Below are 21,516 nucleotides of genomic sequence, written 5' to 3' on the forward strand. Positions count from 1 at the left end.
TGATTATTTTTTAAAAGAGGATGCCATATATAAAAATATATTAAATTCATAATTAGAATACAATTTTATCCTGAATTCTCTGAATTACAGATCATATAAAAAGTAACATTTTATTATTGGGACTATACATATCTTCCTTGATGAAAGATATATAGTTCCAATGTTCCGAAGATATTCGGCTGTGGATTTTCAGTACTTCATCTGAATGACTTATCATATAATTGTTATATTTAAAGCACGTTCAAATAAAATTGTATACAGTCACACTGAATAAAAAAAAGGAATGCTTGATAAAGATTTACTTTAGCACACAGATATCGCGCGACATTTTTACATTTTTCATTCCTTTTAGATATAATTTATTTTATAAAAATTAAGTACACAAAATGGTGGTATACATGTACAGAAGTATATAAATAATCGTTATTTTTAGTCATCATTATTCTCAGGCAAGATGTAAGGCACATACGTTCATTCATGTCGCTTCGAGTACTATCATATTATGTACAAATGCATATTTTCACTAGCTTCGTTGTCGAAACACAGATTGCGAATAGCAGCACTTTCAGAAGCCAAACGTTTAAATATAAATTTATTTAAAAAAGTTTTTATACACTCGTATTTACAATTTTCGTATATTGCCGCGCCGTACGCAAATACCCATTATCAAAATATAATTGTATCACATATTATTTTCTCCTCGCAATATTGTATAAGCAACGTTTTACATATAATTTTGATAACAAATCACTGTCAGTGATTTCGTGATTGCGTTGGTCATGGACAACATCAATAAGTTATCTCTCTTGCTGCAGCTAGGAAAATATTTATAAAAATAACAAGCATACACACCAAGAAAATTGTTAACAATATATGACTCAATCATTACGTCTTCATTATTATTTTATAAAAAGGATATTACTAATAACTCTGTATCGTAAAGTCACTATTCTTTTCAACACTGGCGAATAGTTAATGTAACTATACGTATCGCGTCCTTACGTTATGAACTTTAGATAAATATAAGTTTTTATTACAAAATTCTTAAAAAGTAATGATGAAAGTGATGTGAAATAGTGTACAATGTAAAAAGGGACAGAAAAATTACTAAACAACCATTATATTCAGTGCTCACTAGTTTATGACCGTTAAGTAGATATGTAACAGTTAAGTCAGTTACTTCGCAGGTACATTAATTGAATTTCATATCTACTTAACAAGAGTCTTATAAACGTTCTTATAAAAAGAAGGGGGAAAGACAAAGAATATGTCAGTAGGATGCAAACCAGATCGTTTTTACTTTCTAATTGCACTATAAAGTGGGATTATTTCAGCTGCCTTCATGTAAAATATCGTCTTCATATTGATAAACGTGGAAAACGTGGAAAAAAATACTTTTAAAATACTATACTCGATTATATTATAATTGATTATATCAAATATAAAAAACATGCATAGATCTTGCCAGAAAATCTGCATCGTCGCGTATCATTTCCCACACAAGTTATGCGAAATCAATCCCAATCTACAGTAACGATACATTTGAGCATATCTACTTAAGACACCCTGTAAATGTCTTGCAACAGTCTCATGATTGCAATAATAGCTGAACGTTAAACACAGTCTATAAGTTAAATTTCTTATTAAAAGTAACGTGTCGACAAGCTCTTACGTTTTCTTCCCGCGAGACAATGTTCGTTAATATATACGATTAACGGTGTAAACTATTTGTCTTCGAGAAGATGCAAGTCGGATCTCGCGTTCTTACCGTTTATAAAACAGAGATATAGCTGCGATCATTCTCACAAACGTTGTTCGATAGGCAGTGGCACTTGGCGCAGAGACGACGGCTCGCTATGTGACGTGACGTTTACGTCAGATCCGGCTGCGTCGCCGTTGTTATGGCCGTTGTTGCTGCCATTGTTGTTTTGGCCGTTTAGAAACGACGTCATTTCCATCGACGACTGTTGTCCGCTCTGGATTTAGAAACATGCGTGTTCGTTCGTTCGCTTCTTTTTTCAGATCTAGAGCGTGTAAGTGGTAACGTGCGTGTGTCGCGTTCGGAAAAACAAAAGAAAAGCGGCTCCAGAGAGAGTGCAGAGAGCGAGTAGAATTAAAGAGCAGCACGCGACCAATTCTAAAACTAGAAAAGACTAGTCTCTTTAATATATCGAGCAATTTAATGGTCGGATTTACACTATTAGACGAGAGCGGAAGTCTCGAGTAAACGTGAGATCGCCATAGGAATCTTACGAAAACATCTCGTTTGTAATTACGAAGCTAATTCATTACTTTAATTGTTAAAGAATCTTTATATATGCGACTAACAAATTCCGCGCTCGTCTAGAATCGTACTGACTCCCGGAAGGAAAGTAAATGACTGATCAAAGGCGAACAAGTATGTTTCAAAGTAATAAAAAACATGAAATTGTACACGGAGAGTTCGAGACCGAAATTCGATGCCTTCTCATTATTATCGTCGGACAATCGCCGAATAACCGAAAATTCAGTTCCGTTACTTTCTTCCGGTGAAATAAAAGTGCAAATGTTGTTACTTACAAATACTGACCTTAGGCTGCATTATATCTTCGGACGTGTCGAGGCCGGCAAGTGGATTGGACGTAATGTTAATCTTGGAGTCTGTGACTCCACCGTTCATTATTCGTCCGTTTGTTATCGGTTTACCTGCCCAGCAAGAAGAGAGAATGTTATTTATATTTTAAAATTATCAAACCAAGAATTACAAGTTTTGTCAATTCATTGAATTATGTACCTTCACTTTGCGATTCCTGACTTTGCTTATATTTCACTCTTTTGTACAGGAATCTCGCTGCAAAAGCGAGAGCAATCAGAATGAACGAAGCTCCAAATACTCCACCAATTATGACGTGTATACTGACATCCTTGTTATTTTCGTTAGGTCTTAATTTATTTTCCGCCACTACTTGCGTAACCGGATGCTCGACGATAAGTTTTTTAGTTTTCTGTCGTAATATTTGAGAAAATTCCGACGCCGCATCTACGGAGAAACTCTGGATTTTGAATTCGTACGTAGTGTCGGGTAATAAGTGAGAAATGGTCATATTGCAGGCATTCTTTCCCTCGACGGTAGTTTTCAGATAATCACCGGCTGAGGTGGAGGCTCGATGATATATGTAAAACCCGTCGATTTCTGCCAACTTGTCAGGATTCTGCCAGATCAATAACACCTGATACGGTCCCAACGCCTCGGTATTAGTCAATAACGGTATCGGCATTTTATTGCTCTCGATACCGGTATCTCTATTCAGATGAAAACGTGCAGAATTCGGACTCAGTTTGTTATCGTTATTCGAGTACACTGCGGCGATCCTGAATCGATAAGTATGTTCGGGTTGCAAGTCGGTCACTTCAAATGATCGCACGTGACTCGGTATTTCGGAGTTGGCCGTCATCCACTTTGTCTGTTTACCGTTCATCTTCGGAGTGATCTCTCGATATTGAACTTTGAAAAATTGTATCGTCAGACCTTTGTTCTCTGGCACTGACCACCGCACCATGACGGAGATATCGGACAATCGCGTAACGTTGGGCTGCTCCGGAGGTACCAAAACCGCTGCTGAAAGAAAAGGACCAAGAGTTAGAGAGAAGTCAATTTTCTGATTAAAATATAAAAAACTGCAATAGAATTAAAATTTTAATTATTAGTTTGGAAAAATATGTAGAATAAACACAATTAAGAAGGTGATTACTCTTTTGCAATAATAATACTTTGATTCATGTAAATATATGCAAATCTCTCGTAATTCTCTTTGCTTATGCAAAGCTCGGAACGATAAACTGTCAAAGGCTCTACTATTGAGACTATTAGTCGACAGTATGGGAGGGAGGCATCATTCGGAGAACGACAAAAACAACTAGCTCGCTGCCGCCTTTGGCTCGCGAGCTTTGGCCAGATGCTCCGCCCTCACATAAAAAAGTTCGATCTTCTCGCTTTGTTTTAATTATATATCAATGAATGTTATGTGTCTCTAAAGATTAAATTCGGAATTATATTCACAATTTTAAAAAATTGAATATAAAAATTAAATATATAACATTGAATAGAATTAAAAATATAATTTTACAAATTTCAAAAATTATCAATTTAAAGTCAGAATGTCAAAATAATTCATTCATAATACGTTAAAAAATTAATTATATAAAAACGTCTTTTAATTTTATATTTAACAAAAATTCTGCAATTCTTTTTTACGAAAGATCATGTTGAAAGAATATCGGCGATATCTCAATCAAACGTTTGATAAAATGATAAGAAAACGTACGAAACGATGATAACACAAGCAAATAACTACCTGCGCCACCCTTCTTCTTTCCTTCTTTATTTCTGCGTCTACCGCCGCCTCTGGTATGCTTGTTGTGTCTCGACATAGTTCCGTAGTCCGGCTTCGATTCAATCTTGCTACCGACAACGTGTTCCTTAGGTTTAACCTGCAATATGTTGTATGCCGAATGCGATCCGTATGCGTTGCTAGCGACGCATTGAATAATCCCGGCATGCCTTTTTTCGACCTCAGATATAAGGAGAGTGGAGTCTCTCATCTCCACCATCTTGCTAGACATCAAAGGCTCTCCGTTGATAAGCCATTCGACGTCTGGTGTCGGCTCGCCTGTTACGTCACACGAGAGCTGCACTTTTCCACCCTCAAGAAACCTACACGCTCTCGGCGGTCTTGTGACTCTTGGTGGTTCCACCACTTTTAAGACGATTGCCGATTTAATCTGTCGGATCTCGTTGCCCCATACACAATCGTACTCCCCACGATCGGACGGCTGCACGTGAACCAATGTCAAACCGTTGGGCGATTTCACCGATTTTGACGGTAGAGAGCCGCCTAGGCGACTCCAAGTGATACGCGGCACAGGATAACCAGCGCCGAAACATTCCAACGTGACGTTCTTGCCGCGCGGAACCGTGTATTGCGTTTGCGGTTGCTTGGTGAGATACGGCGGTTGAAAAGTCAAGTTCGCGTGTACCGTCAGAATGGTTTTATGATTGCTCGTGAATGTCACCGTCGTTATGTAATTTGTAACGCTACAATGATACGATCCACTGTCCGCCAATCTGACATTACTGATGACCATGGTGGTTCGGCCGTTCACCAGATCGGCGTCCTCGATGAGCACGTCATTCTTGTAAAACTGTACTATACCCTCCGGTTCAGAATATGGTACAGGGCATGTGATAGGTACGGTGTTACCCTCCGTCACCTCAATGAAGACATCGCTCTTATCGGAGAACTTCTGTATCGTCGCGAGCGTCAATCTCGCTGGATCCGACGCTATACCGCTGATACCTATCAGAAAAGAATATATACAATTAAATCTCTTGATGCATACTCTACAAACCGGGACTACTTTGTCAATTATACAATCCTCATATCTTGTATAGATTTTAAATAAGATTGAGAATGGATTAGTGATTGATCAAAGTATATGAAATATTAATTTTTGCGATAACTCACCGAAGAACGCAGTGCAACGGTAATCTCCGGCTTTTGTCTCGTTGTCGAAAGTGACAACGTGCCGCGACATTTTGCCGTCGTTGTTGGAAGGACTGGGTAGCGGTGTCCATTTAGATGAACCCAGCGGTCTATGATACCAAGCGAAACGGTCCGCGGGGATGTTGAGTATGCACTCAAAGTTCACTTCGTCATTTAAAGGAGCGGCGAAAGGCTGCGGGTGTCGGGTGAAGGACATATTCATATCCTGTATTTTATTCTCCTCTGTTACGAATATCAAAAACGACATTATTATTCAATTTTACACGGTGTTCGAAGTAATATTTACCGTTCTCTCAAAGAAGCTTACCGCATGTATACGCGATCGGACTGTAGAGCAGGATGATGACGATGCCACATAAAGAGGAGATAGATGTCATCTTGACACATTCTGTAAGCACAGAAAGAAGACAGTGACATTACATTAACAAGACATATTTCGCGTGCCGCGTTGTTTTTCCGGTCCCTCGTTCGCGGGAAGGCAAATATGCGACTCCCGCGGAGTGTCTCGACGAAGACCTACTAAAATTAATACCGAGCAAGCATACCGTTTAAGTTTAGAACGCCGAGTTCACGAGAAAATAGAACGCATTTGTCATCCTAAATTAAAGGCGCAAAATGACTATGATAGTCTATCCATCTAGTAGTAATTGCAGGTTTTACACTCGCTAAAAGATTTTACAATATGTTTGTCATTTTTTAAGTTAGGAAAGCGTATAACAATAATTATTTATAAAAATATGAAATACAATATATAACATATGTAAGTTTACTTCATAAAATCGTTTTCTCATCGCAATCTCTTTACAATCCTGGTTTTTAAAAAAATTCCATTTGGCAAAGATTAGAAGAAAGAAAAGAAAAATAAGTGGCTAAAAGACGCAAACAGGAGAACGATTCTTACGCGAATCAAAATGACGAATGGCAACGAGCGTTGAAATGTAACGGGTTTTTGTTTCTCGCGTGTAATGATAAACGAGAAAAGGGAGTCGGTGGCGAGGTTGGATGACGCGTGGCTGTCTAGAAAATATCCATATACGGCGTCGAAAGCTGCCGTTCATTGCGCGAACCGTTTTACACCCACGTGCTTCGCTCGCGCGAGGCCATCAGAAAATCATATACTCGCGCGCAGCACGCCCGCGATGGCAAGGAGTGACGGTAATAATTCTTTTTCGTCGAGGTATAGCGCTACGGCCGCGCGTAGGTATATCCATTCACATCACGGACCGCGACGTCGTACTACGGCACCCACACGGCTCGCCTCTGAGATTATCGCGTTGACGTTTTCCCGATGGCGGAAAAGCTTGGCGAGCAGGAACGCGTCTTGTCCCTTGGTGAAGCAATATTAAGACGTTCAATGTACGAAGAATATCCTCTTTAAACCTAATTTAATACACAGCCAATAAATTATTATTATTATTATTAATCAAGGTGTTTACTTGAATTTTGTAAAAGAATTTCCAGAGAATTTCTGGATTTTCCAAAAATTTTTTTTATTCAAAATTTCAAAGGTATAAGGTAACAGAACTTTTTAGTTTGAAATAAATTTACTTTGTTATACGCGCGTTCTAGTGATCCTGAATTATATCGCAAAGAAAAGCCACTTAAGTTTTGAATATTAAATTCGAGAAAGTACTAAAAGGAAATAATGTAAATTGAATGGTATATAAGATATTTGTACATGAGCCTAATTTACCAGAATTTGAATTACGAAACTTATTACCCACAACGCCAATTTAGATAATCTATTGTCCTCTATTGTCTCACTGATCTTTTTATAAAAACTCATGAGTCATACGAAAGTGTACATGAATGTATGTGGATGTATATGCCGTATTTATTGCTAATTGATTGACGACATTTTGCATTATCAAGAAAAAACAATCAGAAAAAATTTGGTCAATAAAAAAAGCACAGAAAAATGTACACAAAAAATATTTATATTTAAAAGTAAAATTTCCCAAACTTTCTCATCCCATGAAAATCCACTTTCAAGAATAAATAAGAAATTCTTTGAAAATATTAGGTTTTTCAATTTTTTTAGGCAGTAAACACCTTGTTAATTAATGTTGTTTAATTTGTAGTATTTTTTCACCAGTTCCAGTGCAAAACAAGTGATTAATATGTTGATGTGTCACTTCCACTGATTTAATAAAAGACTTCAGAATACTAATTTTTATTATTTATCACAATAATACACTAATTAGTTATTCAATATGTGAGAATCGAAACTAGTGATTGAGAAGGAATTATTAACATATAACCACATATAAAAATTACTTTTTGGCATGATCTGTAGCTAAAAATATGATAATCAGAAAGCTTTGAATATTCATAACTTTCTAGTGCCACATGACGTAATTTCATGAAAATTTCCAAAATTGTACATCGCGTCTTCTGCCTGTATACATTAACATACGTAGGAAGCGAAATCATCATCAAAATGTATAAAGTAAATAGTAAATAAATGAAGGAGAAGGGAATAAAGCGGGATAACAAGAGTTTTAAACGAACATTTTAAGCGAGCGTATCTCAATCTCAAATTTATCATTCCGAATGAGTAAAAGAAGAGTAAAAGAAAGAGAGAGAGAGAGAGAGAGAGAGAGAGAGAGAAGGGGGGACAGGCAGAGAGAAAAAGGGAGTAATGAAGGAAGAAAGGGGACGGAAGAAAGAGGGAGACAATTTGAGTGTATGCAGGTAGATTATCGGCGCGACGGCAGCCCCACCGTGTTTTATGTACAAGGCGACTCTTAACTTCTGGTTAAATGGTAGCATAAATGGCGGTGGTATGTAACAGGTGAGAAGAGCCGCAAAGAGGCTGGTTTCCGATGTTACCTCTCGTAAAAATAAAGAAGCCAAATTCCAAAGCAGTGGTTGTCCACTTCGCCGACCCTCTTGGCACGCACGCACGAACGAACGCGAGAACACTGCGCTGCGTGCACGCGCGACCGATGGGTTTGCACGCACAATCTGCGGTGCCGTAATTGCACCTAATCCGTCCGATGCGCGCCTTCGTATTAACGACTTAATCGTCGCAATGCGTTTACACAAGCGGCCGGGGTGTCGTGCGCTGCAAAATTTATGAAATGTAATAGGGAAGAGAAAGTATTGCTATGTAGAAATTAATTTAAAAAAAACAAAAAAAAAACAATTGTCACAGTAATATACGAATTTTCTATCAAATACAAATTAACTGTTTAAGGATGTATTATACCCATTTTTATACATCTGTTCATACTTATACTTTAAATAAACAATATACATATTAAAGTCGTGTTTATAATAATAATATTCTATTTTTATCAAATATAATACATTTTTATAGTTTCTTTACTTTATTATTTTTTTATCGTTAAACTACTAAAATTAATCAAAAATAAATAAATACTGTTTATTTATAGAACGACTAATCTTTGCCTTGCAATGAAACTTTATATAAGTCATCGTGAATATTTTAGTCTTATTAAAAGAATTCAGATTTTTGTTATTTTTTAACACATTTTCGTATTACTTTCGAATGCATTATAGAACAACTTGTTATTTTTTCATTATTTCAAAAATAGGTGTGCTACATCCTTGAAACTCCAATATCACAAATTATAATATTCAGGTTTTCACAATTAACGTGTAAGCTTTTCAAAACTTCAATCGACAAGAGTCCAAATCATCTATTATCTTAAATCCGTCTACAGACTAACCCTAGGATCATATAAACAGACTATTTTACTAATTCTGCTTCATATTCAGACATATACAAAAAAAAAAGAAATAAAAACGTTTTGAGTCATATAACTATACAATACAATTGATATTCCTATAATTGTTAAAAGAGCATACTAAAATTTTTTTAGATTTTTTTTTAACTCATTGTCAGAAATCCTTTGACAAACACAACCATTACTAGTAACTCAGGTAGTCCGACTTATGTCCATTTTTACCAATGTAAATTAACTTTGTTCTCAGTTTAACTTACTATTTATCCTTTTCTAAGTCTAAAAATTAGAAAATAAGATAAAGAGTAAGTTAAACTGATTGTGAGTTCAAAGTTAATTAAATCTAATTGGTGATGGACATAAGCAGTGAAAAGAGCAGTTTGCAAGAGGATATTCAGTGCAACACGATTTATGTAGGAAACACAGACGAGAAGAGGGATGTACGAGGTCCGTCGTCTCAATTTTATAAAAACCTCCAGGAAAATCTGACACTCCGAGAAATCTGTCCGCTCTGAAAATGCTCCGATCCTCGGGTCCGACTCCTTCCTGTTCTACGCGGCATGCGTGGTCGTGCCATAAATGACTATCCGTGTCATTAGTATTCCAGCGAAGGACCGTCTCTCGTGGTGCGTTTATGGGATCGTGGATCGTGGGGACTGCGATCGCGACGGCACGGCAAGGACGGGTTCTGCGCCTCGTTAGCAGGTGAGGAGGGAGGGATTCTGAAAGTGAGAAAGGGAATTTCGGAGCAAGCGAGGAAAATGCTTGGTTTAGATTTACTGTGCCATTTAAGGGATGTTAAAAGTAACTCACGTTCCTCCGAGATTCCTGGCGGAGTTGAGAGGGGGGAACCTCTCGTGCTATTGCCGATTCGTACGGATCTGTAGGTCTGTTTTTTTACAGCTGAACCATGTGTACGCTTAAAGTATGTGTTTGAAGTTTGGTGAAAACGAGAAGGAAAGTGCAGTCTATCGCATGGACAGAAAATAAACCTCGTATCTTGTGACGCGCACACACTGCACGCTCTCTCTCTCTCTCTCTCTCTCTCTCTCTCTTTCGTAACCCTTGTGAATCTTTTGGTTTGATAATCTGCTCGAGAAGTGTCTGTTTTGCATTTTTATATCTGGGAACGACAAGCGCGCGAGGTCGAGGAGGTGGAGAACGAGTTCGCGATAAAACTGGCGAATTTGAATTTCGCCTCCACACGCCCTCCATTTGTCTCTCGCGATGCGCTTAATGGGATCGAGGGGAAACAACGCGGACGAAGACCCCTGGAGGGTCTCGCAAACAGGTGAGATTAAAAAGAAGAAAAAAAGAAGAGAGGGCGCGGGGGAAGGAATTTCGGAGTGGATGATAACGAACGAGAGGTCCCCCTTTCAGAACTACTCCCGCTCTCGTCTGCATTGATATCTCGATCCCTCTTTCGCCCTATACGACGCCCGAATACACTTGTTTCGTCGGATCTCCTTTACACACACTTCCTTCCTATCCACGTTTCCTCCGCACCTGTTTTTCTCTCTTTTTTTTCCTCTCTCTCCTCCTCCTCCTCCTTCTTCTTCTTCTCTCTTCGCTCTCTCGACCGGTACGCGCTCGAGTCTCGCTTCGTGCTCGGAGAGGGTACAAAGGCAAACTGTTAAGGAAGATTGGATTTACCGAGGGCCAATTTTTCTTCACGAATTAACTGTAATAAATTTCGCAATTAAAAAATGCTCCCTTATAGTTCTTCCACGTTATGTTTTTAATGTTAGAGAGAGGTGTGGAGGAGACGGGCTTCGCAGGGCTTAGGAGACCAAACAATAGGTGCGAATGAAGTTAATCGACGCGGAAGAAAACGCTCTTAGGCCCGTCTGCCAGCCATATCTCTTCCACACTCCGCCTCTTCCCTCTTTCTTCCTCGGAGGTCGCGCACCTCGTCTCGCATGTAGAAAGTGCAAATAGAACGAGCGTGTATCCACTCTAAATACAGAGGAGAGCGTAACGCAACGCCGACGGGAAGATCCGGATCTGGTGTCCGATCTACGATCTCTCTCCCATGGAAGCGGATCCCCGGATCCCCGGATCCCCGGATCCCCCGATCCCCCGAGCGTTGGCTGTGTTCCCTTTCCGACGCGGAGCAAGCGGATGCGAGCAGTTCCAAGCGCGGAGGATCACAGGTTCACGATCACGCGATCGATCGATCGATCCGCACCGGAGACTCGAGATCGTCCAGAAAGGGAGAGAGAAAGAGAAAGAAAAAGAAAGAGAAAGAGAGGAAAGAGGGAGAGGAAGAAAGAGAGAAAAAAACGAAAGAGAGAAGCCGCTTACCCTTTTTCTCAATCCGGCCGCGTCGACCGAAGCCGACGCCGAAAGAAGTGTCCTCTCTCGCCCCGCGCGTCGCTCGCCGACCACTCGTGGGATGTAATTTCTGGACGGGACGCACACCGCAGGAAAATTCCGCCGCGCGGTGGCCCCCGCGTGCTCCTTTGTGGAGAGTTCTTCCTTCACGGGAGAGCGCTTCCCCTCCGCGCCCCCGCTTTCTCACCGCACCAACGATCGTCTCCTGACCAACGATCTCACCCTCTCGATCGTCTATTTCATGTTCGCCGCGCGTATGCGTGAACAACTCTCGACGAACGCGACGCCGAGCAGCGGACGCGCGCGCGGCTTACGTACGCGTCGGAAAAACGGGACGAGTTACCGAACGGGACGCGCTTGACGACGAGAGTCCGCCGAGTCCGCCGAGTCCGCTGCACTGCTGCTAGCCGCTGCTGCTTGGCGTTCACCGGCGGCGACACTGGAATGCAGACCGACAGGTTTTGAACCGCGGTGGCGGCGGCGGCAGCGGCAGCGACGACGACTCGTGGAGGGATGCCGCCGCGACGGCGGCGTGGCGGAGATGCTAGTGGTGGTGGTGGTGGTGGTGGTGGTGGTGGTGGTGGTGGTAATAGTGGCTAACAGCTAACAGCTAACAGCAGCCACAGCGATGGATAGATGCATAGATGTAGCGAGACGCGACGAGTCTCCGTCGTTCCTCGTAGCTGCACCGCGTTGTTACCTTCTGCACTCCGAGCGAAACGGATGCACGATCGGCATGTCTGCGAGAAAAAGGCAGAGATTCAGCTTATGAATCTGTGGAGTCGTTTTGCTTCCGCTACACCTCCTGCACCTCCTAACGCGAAAGCGAGATGGAAGTATACGAGAGCGTCGATGAGAAGGAGAGAGACGTACGACCGACGCGCTTGAAATCTAGCATCTTTCGTTTCGCTCAAGTTGGTACCTGTTATCACGTGATCAAAAGCGCGCGCTTTTGCGCGCTCGATTCAGCGGCGCGTATTGATAAATGTTTTCAATAAAATGTATGAAAATTGCTACATAAATCGGAACAAGAGATCGTTATACAAAGATTATATGATTTATAAATGTATGTACACACGATTGCGTTCAATAATTGCTACATGTTGGCTCGATTGCGATATTTATATATACATACACGACGATACATTCGGATTATTTGTAACATACGGCGCATGTCAGCGATTGATAAGTTTGAAGTCAGGAACGAATCGAGTCTCGAAATGCGATTTGAAATTCGAAATGTCGAGTAGGGCGGTGTATTTAAAAATTTGATAAAGTACACGATGACGATTTAAATCCTCATTTAAACTTTTTCTATTGTGTCAAAAAAAAGGAAAGAACGTTCTTTCTTAAGTTCAAGATCGTACTCTCCTTTTCCTATATTTTTTGTTATCAGATATGACCATATAATTATAAAACTTATTTTATGAGCGTCACAAGTACTCGTCTGACATTAAATAAGAATTTGTTACCTACCCGTTTAAAGGCTTACGTTATTTTTTCCTTACACAGCCAAAGTCGCAAGATATTAAAATATGATTCAAGTTTTCTAAACAATACGCATCTAAAATCAGAGCATAAAAAACATGTTAACATTCTGTAGACATAAGAAGTTTCAACAATTTTGTCCTGCAATTTTTTTTAAAGCTAACAAAAACACTATAATTAATAGATAGTTTTGTAACATTTATATATGTTGTATATAATTTTTTAAAAATAAACAACTATATACAAATACTTTCTAGAGATGTTAAAATATACAAGAGTATAACAGTCATCAAAAATTTTTTTGTACTTGTAAATGAGTAATGAAAATTAACTCAGAAGTGTCGTGATCCAATTCAATCAAAAGACAATGTCTTCTAAATATTTAATTTTCATTATATTTTTTTAAATATTTAAAAAACACGACTGTAAATGTGTGTAGAGAAGATGCCTAAAATATGCGTAAATAGAAGAAAAACTTACGTGTGTTATAATATCTTTAAGATATATTTTACGTCAATTGATTTTGGACAGGCATGCTACTTAGAATTGTCATTAGAAGAAGAAAAAAATTTAATGTTTAAAGTTAAGATCATCCTTTGCGGAGGATGCTGTATATGTATACACTGAGAGAAATACTAACCAAACGTTTAGTTAAATAGTGATCAAATGAATTTTGTAGTTACTGGTACCAAAAATTTAGTTACATTTAACAAAACTTTTTGTAATTTCTTGTATAAAAATAATTATTTGGTTAAGCTAAGCTGTAAATTGTTTGGTCAAAACAACTACATATTTAGTAATTATAACTGTAAAATTCATTCGATCACTAATACAACCAAACGTTGGTTGATTTTACCAAACATTTCTTTCAGTGTAAGTAGCGTATATTTAAATCGTGTGTATACGCGACCCCGATCTTGAATATGTCACTCGCAGAAAATCTTTGATGGCTCTCACGAATCTATCTTGATTCGTGATATGTCAGCCATAAGCAAACAGAGCACACCCGTCACGCGTCAACTGGCGGATGGGCTTCCGAGATCGGTTATCGTCACCCCGTCACTTCAGCGAAGCTAAATACGACGCTTTTTATTTACAACCGAGGAATGTCAGCAGTGTCAGCACACCCATCATCGTTCCCTGCTCTTCCCCTACCATTTTGTCCCCCGGGCCACCATCGCTATGTATCAACGCTGAATTTTTCGATCGATGATCGATTCTCGAACGAACATCGCGAACTCTTTTTGACAGCTATCTTCAGACAGTGACTGTTTGCCGGGCTGTTTTGAATTTTTAACACAATTCTCACGTACGCTTTTATGCTGACTTGAGAGTTTCGGACTGCTTACGCTGCTGTTACTCGATATTGTTCTCCAATTACACTTTCTGCACTTATCTCTCTCTCTCTCTTTCTTTTTCTCTCTCGATTTTACGGCCATATCCTCGTTCGTGTTAAATGCGGAGAGTAAATTTAAAAAATATCTATTTACCTGACATGTGACTTCCTTTTCTTCCTCTCTGCCCCGCCACAATCAAACAGGCTGAATTTTTTATATCTTTACCTTTTAATTCTCTTCTTTTCTTCTCCATCTAATTGTAAATCTGTTTCTCTTTGAGTGTAAAATATAGCTATAAAGATAAAGCACTTGAATTATTATAATATATTCAATTTGATAAAAATATATATGTTTCTCCTTGATTTTAATCTAATTTATCTTTTTCAATTCATCGATCGATCAATCGCATATGTAGAAATACAGCTTTTACAGAGCAAAGTGCATTTGCGCGTTATGCGATTGATCAATCAATAAATTAAAAAACTCGTCTCATATGTATAAAGTCGATTGCGCTTACTTATCTACAGCCGTTGACCTTAGTTCCGAACTTCGCACCTTCGCGTCGCGACTGGTCACGCGACTCCATGATCCGCGACGACCGCGACGAATGCGACCAATGCGACGATCCATGGTTGCAGGTGCAGGTGAGTTCTGCAGGTAAAGATTCATCTGTAATTGCGAGTTCGTCGACCATCTGCTACCTCCTGTTCTTGACAGTTCGCATCTGATTACGGAAAGACGGCGCCGAAGGTACAATCCATCTGAGTTGTTTGACGGAAGCGTGCGAGGAAGAGGTCCACCTCGACGAACGACGATCTGAGACAATTTGCCAATTATGTTATGTCAGGTATGCGAGGAACTGATTCTTATCAGTTGACTTAAGTCTGTCGCGATTGAGTACAGTCCAAATACCTTATAACATAACGATGTATTAAGTTGTATCGATTCCCCATTTCCCATAGAAATATTCTAGTTGATCTTGTTGATATTACAATGTTCTTTTGCTATCAGATGTCACGATGAAGAGGTCATCAACTCGTTGAGGCATCGGATTTGATCGAAGATGTCAGAGCCTACAGATGGCCAGGTGGAACAGTGCGACATAGTCCTGCCGAGACAAGGCCTGCTATATCAAACGGAGGAGTTGAATTACATACTCTGTAAACCAAAATTGATTCCACTAAAATCGGTTACGTTAGAGAAACTCGAAAAGATGCAGAGGGACGCGGAGATCAAACTTAAGGAAATGCAAGAAGCAGAGAGCAGTCTCGATGCAAGCGCATAAGCATCGAATGGTAGCTAGAGATTCTTAGGAATTGTTAAATATCATCGTCGCACGAGATATCAAAGCCAAGATGGCTCTTGGCTTATTCTTGATAGAGATCATATTCGCGTTCCTGCTTGCTGGAACTCTGCTCTTCAAGTATGGAAACGTCTTTCGGCATCACATTGCGGTCACTATCTCTGTGTTAATAGCTTGGTACTTTTCCCTACTAATAATCTTCATACTACCGCTGGACGTTTCTTCGGTAATTATTTATCCATCACACACATATGCTTTCGTTCCAATTATTTTTGTATGGTTTATCCTGCAGAAGAATAAAATAAGTAAAAAAAAAAAATATTTTTGCAGACTGTATTCAGACAATGTGTAGAGCAGAATATACACAACAGCACCAAGGATATCAATGATACAACCTCTGTACCATTTACCACGTGCAAAGAGCCCAGGCCTTATGTACCAGATAATGTATTTCCAAATCTGTGGAGGATAGTTTATTGGACGTCGCAATGCCTGACGTGGTTGATACTTCCATTGATGCAGTCTTATATAAAAGCAGGAGATTTCACCGTACGCGGAAAGTTAAAGTCTGCTTTAATAGATAATGCTATATATTATGGCAGTTACTTGTTTATATGCGGCATACTCTTGATATACATTGCGCTGAAGCCTGGCTTAGATCTCGATGGGTGAGTTTCATTATAGCAGTATTAAAATTATAACAGTTACATTGTACTATACAAATAAAAGTTACAATATTACTAATACATATAGAAATAATTATGATTGCTTTTTCACAGGCAAAAATTGAAAGCCATAGCATCATCTGCGTCCAATACATGGGGTTTATTTTTATTAGTTTTATTACTCGGTTATGCTCTTGTAGAGGTACCACGAGGATTATGGAATTCCAGCAAGCCTGGCTATACTTTAAATTATAGCTATTTCAAGGTGGCAAAGTTAAGTCTAGACAAGTGCGAAGCGGAAGAGACAGTAGATGACATACTTGAGGTATGAAATAAAGACGTTGCGTTTGCATTTGCAATGCTGCAAGAATTGCGAAAGTTCTTATAATGTATGATGAATTCCCATTTAGTCGCTACAAATTGCAACAATATCCATCGGGCCCGGTCATCCGTTCCATTATAATTTGGAAACGATCTTTCAAAAGATACCCGCCGAATTGAAGGATAGAATGAACAGAAGACAATTACCCGATGACACGCCAACGGATACACCTACTGAAAAATCTCTAATTCGTCTACATAGACAAGTTTGTTAATAGCATATATGGCAAATTTAATATGTTGCTATTATTACTATTATCATTGCTATTCTTATTATACGTATTGCGCTATTATTTCTATTTTAGACTATAAAAGCATTGCAGACTTTGCAGCGCATAGAAACTCAATGGGGCATTTTAGTGGATAAGATATTTGATCTGGAAGACGTAGCAAAGAATCAAATAAGTCATGATAAAAGATTTAAACAGTCTTTTCCTGTGCATCGTCCGCTTCCATTTCGTATTATTTACAATCCTGTTGTCGGTAAGTAACGTCATGTTTCGCATTTTATTCTGATGTGTTATATCATCTTGTAACATTCGCTCAATCATTTAATTTTTATAACTCTTTTTTGATTTTGTAATTTTATAACTTATAAATTTCAGAATGGTACTGGAAATGTATCGTGAAGAATTATGTTTTAAAAGTAGCTGCTATTTGCGCCGGCTGCTTATCAGTGGCTGTGGTATGGTCAGAAGTAACGTTCTTCAACAAGTCTCCTGTCTTGTCTTTATTCGCTCAATTTCTGAATTTAGCAAAAAGAAATTATGATTATTGTACAATAGAGGTAAAGATTGATGTTATTTCGCACAATATATATTTATCATTTATTTATCATGTCTATGCTCGGTTTTCAGATACTGTCCACATTGATCATCGCATACCTTTGCTATTGCGCTTATTCAACCGTCTTGAAGATACGAGTATTAAATCTCTATTATTTGGCACCTCATCATCAAACGAACGAGTATAGTCTGATATTCAGCGGTATGATGCTGTGTCGCTTAACTCCGCCCATGTGTCTCAATTTCCTAGGACTTATTCATATGGATTCCCACATCATCAAAACTCATATCCTGGAAACACATTATACACAAGTAATATAATTTAAGTACTCTATGAATTTCTTTAAATTGATTTCTATCTTTGTTGTCCTTACTATTGTTTTTTTTTATTGTTTCCTTTTTTGTCAGGTTATGGGTCACATGGATGTTATTTCCATAATATCCGATGGATTTAATGTGTACTTTCCTATGGCAATTCTGGCGTTCTGTTTAGCGACATACTTTAGCATAGGTAGTAGATTGCTTTCCATACTAGGCTTTCAGCAATTTCTCGACGATGATGAATTCACGACGGATCTGGTGGACGAAGGAAGAGAACTTATAAAAAGAGGTATTGATAAATTAATTACATTCTTAACGCGGCATATATACATAAAATAGTCTATAATTTAATTAATAATATATAAAAAATATTAAATATATTACAAATATAATTTTTGGTTTAAAATAATCTTTATAAATTGTGTTAATATCTATGAAAAAAATAAATAAGAAAATGCACATATTTTTTTGTTATAGAGAGACGTAAACGGCAAAGAGCAGAAGATTCTATGTATAGACGACGTGAATTACAAGAGAGATTCAATATTTCGGTGGGTACAGGATCGCGTTACAGATCGTCTCGACAAAGCACAGACACCGGTATGTATAACGAAAAATGAGTGACATTATACAATATAGATTATGTAAATAACGTTATTGTTAACGATTCTTCAGTACGACCATTAAAAAGGGACGAATCGGTCGAATCCGCGAGGGCGGGTTTGTTACATGATTTTGATCCCACGGAGTATTACATCGGTATGACGTTCGGTGGAGATAGTTACGGTGCAAATCGATGTGACATGGAAAACCAAGGCGATATCGAGTCGTTCGATCCGAGTAACGCGAGGGCATTCTCTACTAGTACAAGTCGCGTAGGTCCTCCACCCAGAGGACTGTTCGATGATATTTAAGAGGTAACGTTTTTGCAAATACGGTTTATTATAGGTGCTATTATAGAACCCGTCAATTGGCTTTTAAGCGATTTACACGATATTTATATTGAGCGACATAACGGCTCATTGATACGAAACAGTGCAGTGAATCTTATTAAACATGTAATGTAAGGCTTTACATGCCTGTAGCGTTTTAAATCTAAATACTAGGTAGGAGCACGAACTAAAGATGTACAATATCATTATGAGATATAATTAAATATACGAAGAAACTAGACTAAGAATGAAAATCGCACAGATCTTGTTTCAAACAGAAACTCATTTTAATAATTGTGACGCAATTATGACGGAAAGAATCGGTAATGGTGCAATGGATGTTCAACTTAGTATTAATATGTATATTAATATGTTCATCAGGACAAATATATTTTTATCTCTTATTATTCTTTTAAGTTTTGTATAGTTTGATTTACGTTGAAGCTAACAAATAATTTATATACGATTTTTTTTAATCATATGTACCTGAAACAATTATACAATAGTATCTAATTTTTTCTATAATCTAAATATCTTTTCAATACTTCAATATCTGTTTGTTTCATGTAATAATCAATTTTGATAATTTTAATTTATCCTAGTATTATGATAAAAAAATCCTTTGCATATGTTCATAAAAATTTATAAATTGTATTCTAGTCATTTTAATTCTATTTGTATTGAGAATAATTTGTAAAGCTTTTGGGATTGAGAATGGATAGAAATGATATAAAAAGATCGACTGGATAACTCACAGGAAAATTTAATAAGAATAAGTCAGTATATAACAATAATAATAAAACATATTAATCTCAAATGTAAATATGCGCGAATAATTAAAAAATTGAAATATCGGAATTATATGTTATGAGGCATTTTTAAATAAATATAATAATGAAACTTCTAGTGTTAGTTAGAAGTTTTGTCAAGCAAAAATTATTTTGTCAGCTCATTTGTTTTATTACAAGACTCATTATATTTTCCACATGCTTTTTACGAATCAAATTTATGCACTTACAATTTAAGATATATCCGTGAAATTTATCTGAAACATTTTGTGCGAACTCTAGTAGCTTTATGTTTCTTGACAAAAACGTACTAAAGCATATCAATTTTTATTCATTTAAAATATATCGACGAGCATTTATATAAATAGGATGCCACTCTAAAATCAATTTCTGCATTTCTAGTATCATGAAAAATTAATAATAGGAACTATTCAATATTTAATATATTAATAGATAACTACACATAAAGGGGCTAAATCTTTAGAGATTATAGAGTTCGAGCACGTGTCTCGAATAACATTTTTTTAAAATAAACTTTAATGAAGCTGTTTGAAACGACTACCGCTCTCTAGAATTTAAAGGCATATATAAAATAGATCTATGAATTATACGAGCTTGTTAAAATTGTACATCTGTTACGCGTGTAATTTGTTAGAGGTAAGAACAATTTGCTCATAGTGATGCAGATTTAACGATTAAAGGTAGTTAACAATTTATACTACAGAACAATTTCTTGTTATAAATCGGCGAGTTATCCCCACTCTAACATCAGAAATAAAATATATACATATGTAGCGATAAAATATAAATTATCATATACGTGATTTTTTGATCATTCCGTTAAATATTTAGCGACAACACTTCGTAACAAATGTAACGTAAAATTAATGACAATAAATATATCACGTAAAATCCATGTGATTAAGTTTCCTAAATATCTCATCGCAAGTTTAACAAACAACCGCTTTAGGTAAAATAAACGATGTAAAATGTAATACTCGCGAGAATAAGAAATGATAAAGCATAGGCCATTATTATTCTGATAACTTTCGTGTGTTCCAACTGTGACATTCGATTCTTGTCCTTTCGGTACCCAGAATCCGTTGACTCCGGCATTAGCAGCGGTTCCAGTAATAACAGGCTTGACCTGTTACCCTGCTGTTCGCCGATGTAACTGTCCTTTAATCGGCGCTTTTGATAAATCAATGAATTTTGTGAATCACTAATATACCTCGTGCAATAAAATGTCATGGGTGCGCAGCCAGCCTTCGATGTTCTCATGTGATAACTATTTGTGTAGCGATGATACAACTGGGTGTTCACTACAAGGTTGCAGCGAGCGCAATTTACAACGTGAATGCTCGGCTTTAACAAAGATTGCAGGTCAAAGACATCTCGGGGCCAGCACTGAGAGTAGAGAATACCCGCAGCGTTGGTCTTTGCATAACTGTAAACCAACATGCAGTCTCGACTTTGATTGTATTGCGAGTGGATAATATCTTCGGAATTCTCGCACGAATATCTGAAGCATGAAACGTCATCACGCTGACACAGAATCACTTCTACAGCGAACAACGACTCTTTCGTGTATATCAAGCGATCGGTATATACTGGACTGCCTTTTATTCTCGCGTACTTTCTGCAGATCGCGTGCTGCGGCAAGGAAAGTGTTTCTATTGAACTCTTCGCCGTGACGGGACTACACTTCTCGTAGTTATCTCGAATGTTGTACTCGTACGAATTACCGCGTGGCTCCTTAATCGCTTTAATTTCCTCGTAAACGTGATTGATGTTTGATAGGGTTTGAATAGTAGATTCATTGTTTCCAATCGTTGTTTGCTGTCGATTATAATTCTCAACTTTCTGTTGATCATCAGATTCTTCGTCTCTTACATCTGATAGAATCTTTCTCGGATCGTACGAGCTACC

General features: G+C 38.0%; 3 protein-coding genes and 1 long non-coding RNA gene across 16 annotated transcripts; 2 read left to right on the forward strand and 2 right to left on the reverse strand.

Annotated features, from left to right (window-relative positions):
- Positions 1 to 335: 335 nt before the first annotated feature.
- Positions 336 to 15,068, reverse strand: LOC105193088 (interference hedgehog). 13 transcript variants are annotated; one of them, XM_039458065.1, is made up of 10 exons: positions 14,930 to 15,068; positions 14,566 to 14,704; positions 11,558 to 12,327; positions 8,376 to 8,610; positions 5,851 to 5,931; positions 5,505 to 5,765; positions 4,335 to 5,336; positions 2,774 to 3,598; positions 2,570 to 2,685; positions 343 to 1,976 (listed from the first exon to the last, which is right to left on the reverse strand). In XM_039458065.1, the coding sequence occupies exons 5-10, from the start codon at positions 5,918 to 5,920 to the stop codon at positions 1,803 to 1,805; spliced, it is 2,448 nt and encodes an 815-aa protein (XP_039313999.1). In that variant the 5' UTR covers positions 5,921 to 5,931; positions 8,376 to 8,610; positions 11,558 to 12,327; positions 14,566 to 14,704; positions 14,930 to 15,068; the 3' UTR covers positions 343 to 1,802. The 13 variants fall into 13 exon arrangements, with proteins under 13 accessions (XP_039313998.1, XP_039314002.1, XP_039314000.1 ...); XM_039458064.1 differs by lacking the exons at positions 14,566 to 14,704; positions 14,930 to 15,068 and adding an exon at positions 10,760 to 10,934 and having other exon boundaries at positions 336 to 1,976; positions 11,558 to 11,701; XM_039458068.1 differs by lacking the exons at positions 14,566 to 14,704; positions 14,930 to 15,068 and adding an exon at positions 9,727 to 9,975 and having other exon boundaries at positions 336 to 1,976; positions 11,558 to 11,666.
- A 61-nt stretch (positions 15,069 to 15,129) lies between these two features.
- Positions 15,130 to 15,776, forward strand: LOC105193085 (BBSome-interacting protein 1). The gene is made up of 2 exons (XM_011157415.3): positions 15,130 to 15,259; positions 15,424 to 15,776. Exon 2 carries the CDS (start codon positions 15,476 to 15,478, stop codon positions 15,695 to 15,697), a length of 222 nt encoding a protein of 73 aa, XP_011155717.1. The 5' UTR covers positions 15,130 to 15,259; positions 15,424 to 15,475; the 3' UTR covers positions 15,698 to 15,776.
- On the forward strand, positions 15,715 to 20,503 carry LOC105193087 (LMBR1 domain-containing protein 2 homolog). Its single transcript, XM_011157418.3, has 10 exons — positions 15,715 to 15,941; positions 16,046 to 16,383; positions 16,495 to 16,705; positions 16,791 to 16,967; positions 17,067 to 17,244; positions 17,367 to 17,548; positions 17,619 to 17,858; positions 17,955 to 18,156; positions 18,345 to 18,467; positions 18,543 to 20,503. The coding sequence occupies exons 1-10, from the start codon at positions 15,768 to 15,770 to the stop codon at positions 18,779 to 18,781; spliced, it is 2,064 nt and encodes a 687-aa protein (XP_011155720.1). The 5' UTR covers positions 15,715 to 15,767; the 3' UTR covers positions 18,782 to 20,503.
- Positions 17,242 to 18,062, reverse strand: LOC105193086. The gene is made up of 2 exons (XR_005576440.1): positions 17,921 to 18,062; positions 17,242 to 17,837 (listed from the first exon to the last, which is right to left on the reverse strand). It is a non-coding gene; the product is annotated as an uncharacterized LOC105193086 (long non-coding RNA).
- Positions 20,504 to 21,516: the final 1,013 nt, after the last annotated feature.

The sequence above is a fragment of the Solenopsis invicta genome, chromosome 15 (genome assembly GCF_016802725.1).
Source record: "Solenopsis invicta isolate M01_SB chromosome 15, UNIL_Sinv_3.0, whole genome shotgun sequence".
Taxonomy (NCBI): Eukaryota; Metazoa; Arthropoda; class Insecta; order Hymenoptera; family Formicidae; genus Solenopsis; species Solenopsis invicta.

Excerpts from the sequence above, each read along its gene's own strand:
- LOC105193088 (XM_039458067.1), bottom strand. The coding sequence starts at position 5,920 with ATGACATCTATCTCCTCTTTATGTGGCATCGTCATCATCCTGCTCTAC. Across the intron at positions 3,599-4,334 it reads AAAGAAGAAGGGTGGCGCAG|CAGCGGTTTTGGTACCTCCG; the intron begins GTAGTTATTTGC and ends CTTTTCTTTCAG. Across the intron at positions 1,977-2,569 it reads AAGATATAATGCAGCCTAAG|AGCGGACAACAGTCGTCGAT; the intron begins GTCAGTATTTGT and ends TTCTAAATCCAG.
- LOC105193085 (XM_011157415.3), top strand. The coding sequence starts at position 15,476 with ATGTCAGAGCCTACAGATGGCCAGGTGGAACAGTGCGACATAGTCCTG.
- LOC105193087 (XM_011157418.3), top strand. The coding sequence starts at position 15,768 with ATGGCTCTTGGCTTATTCTTGATAGAGATCATATTCGCGTTCCTGCTT. Across the intron at positions 16,384-16,494 it reads CCTGGCTTAGATCTCGATGG|GCAAAAATTGAAAGCCATAG; the intron begins GTGAGTTTCATT and ends GCTTTTTCACAG. Across the intron at positions 16,706-16,790 it reads CAGTAGATGACATACTTGAG|TCGCTACAAATTGCAACAAT; the intron begins GTATGAAATAAA and ends ATTCCCATTTAG.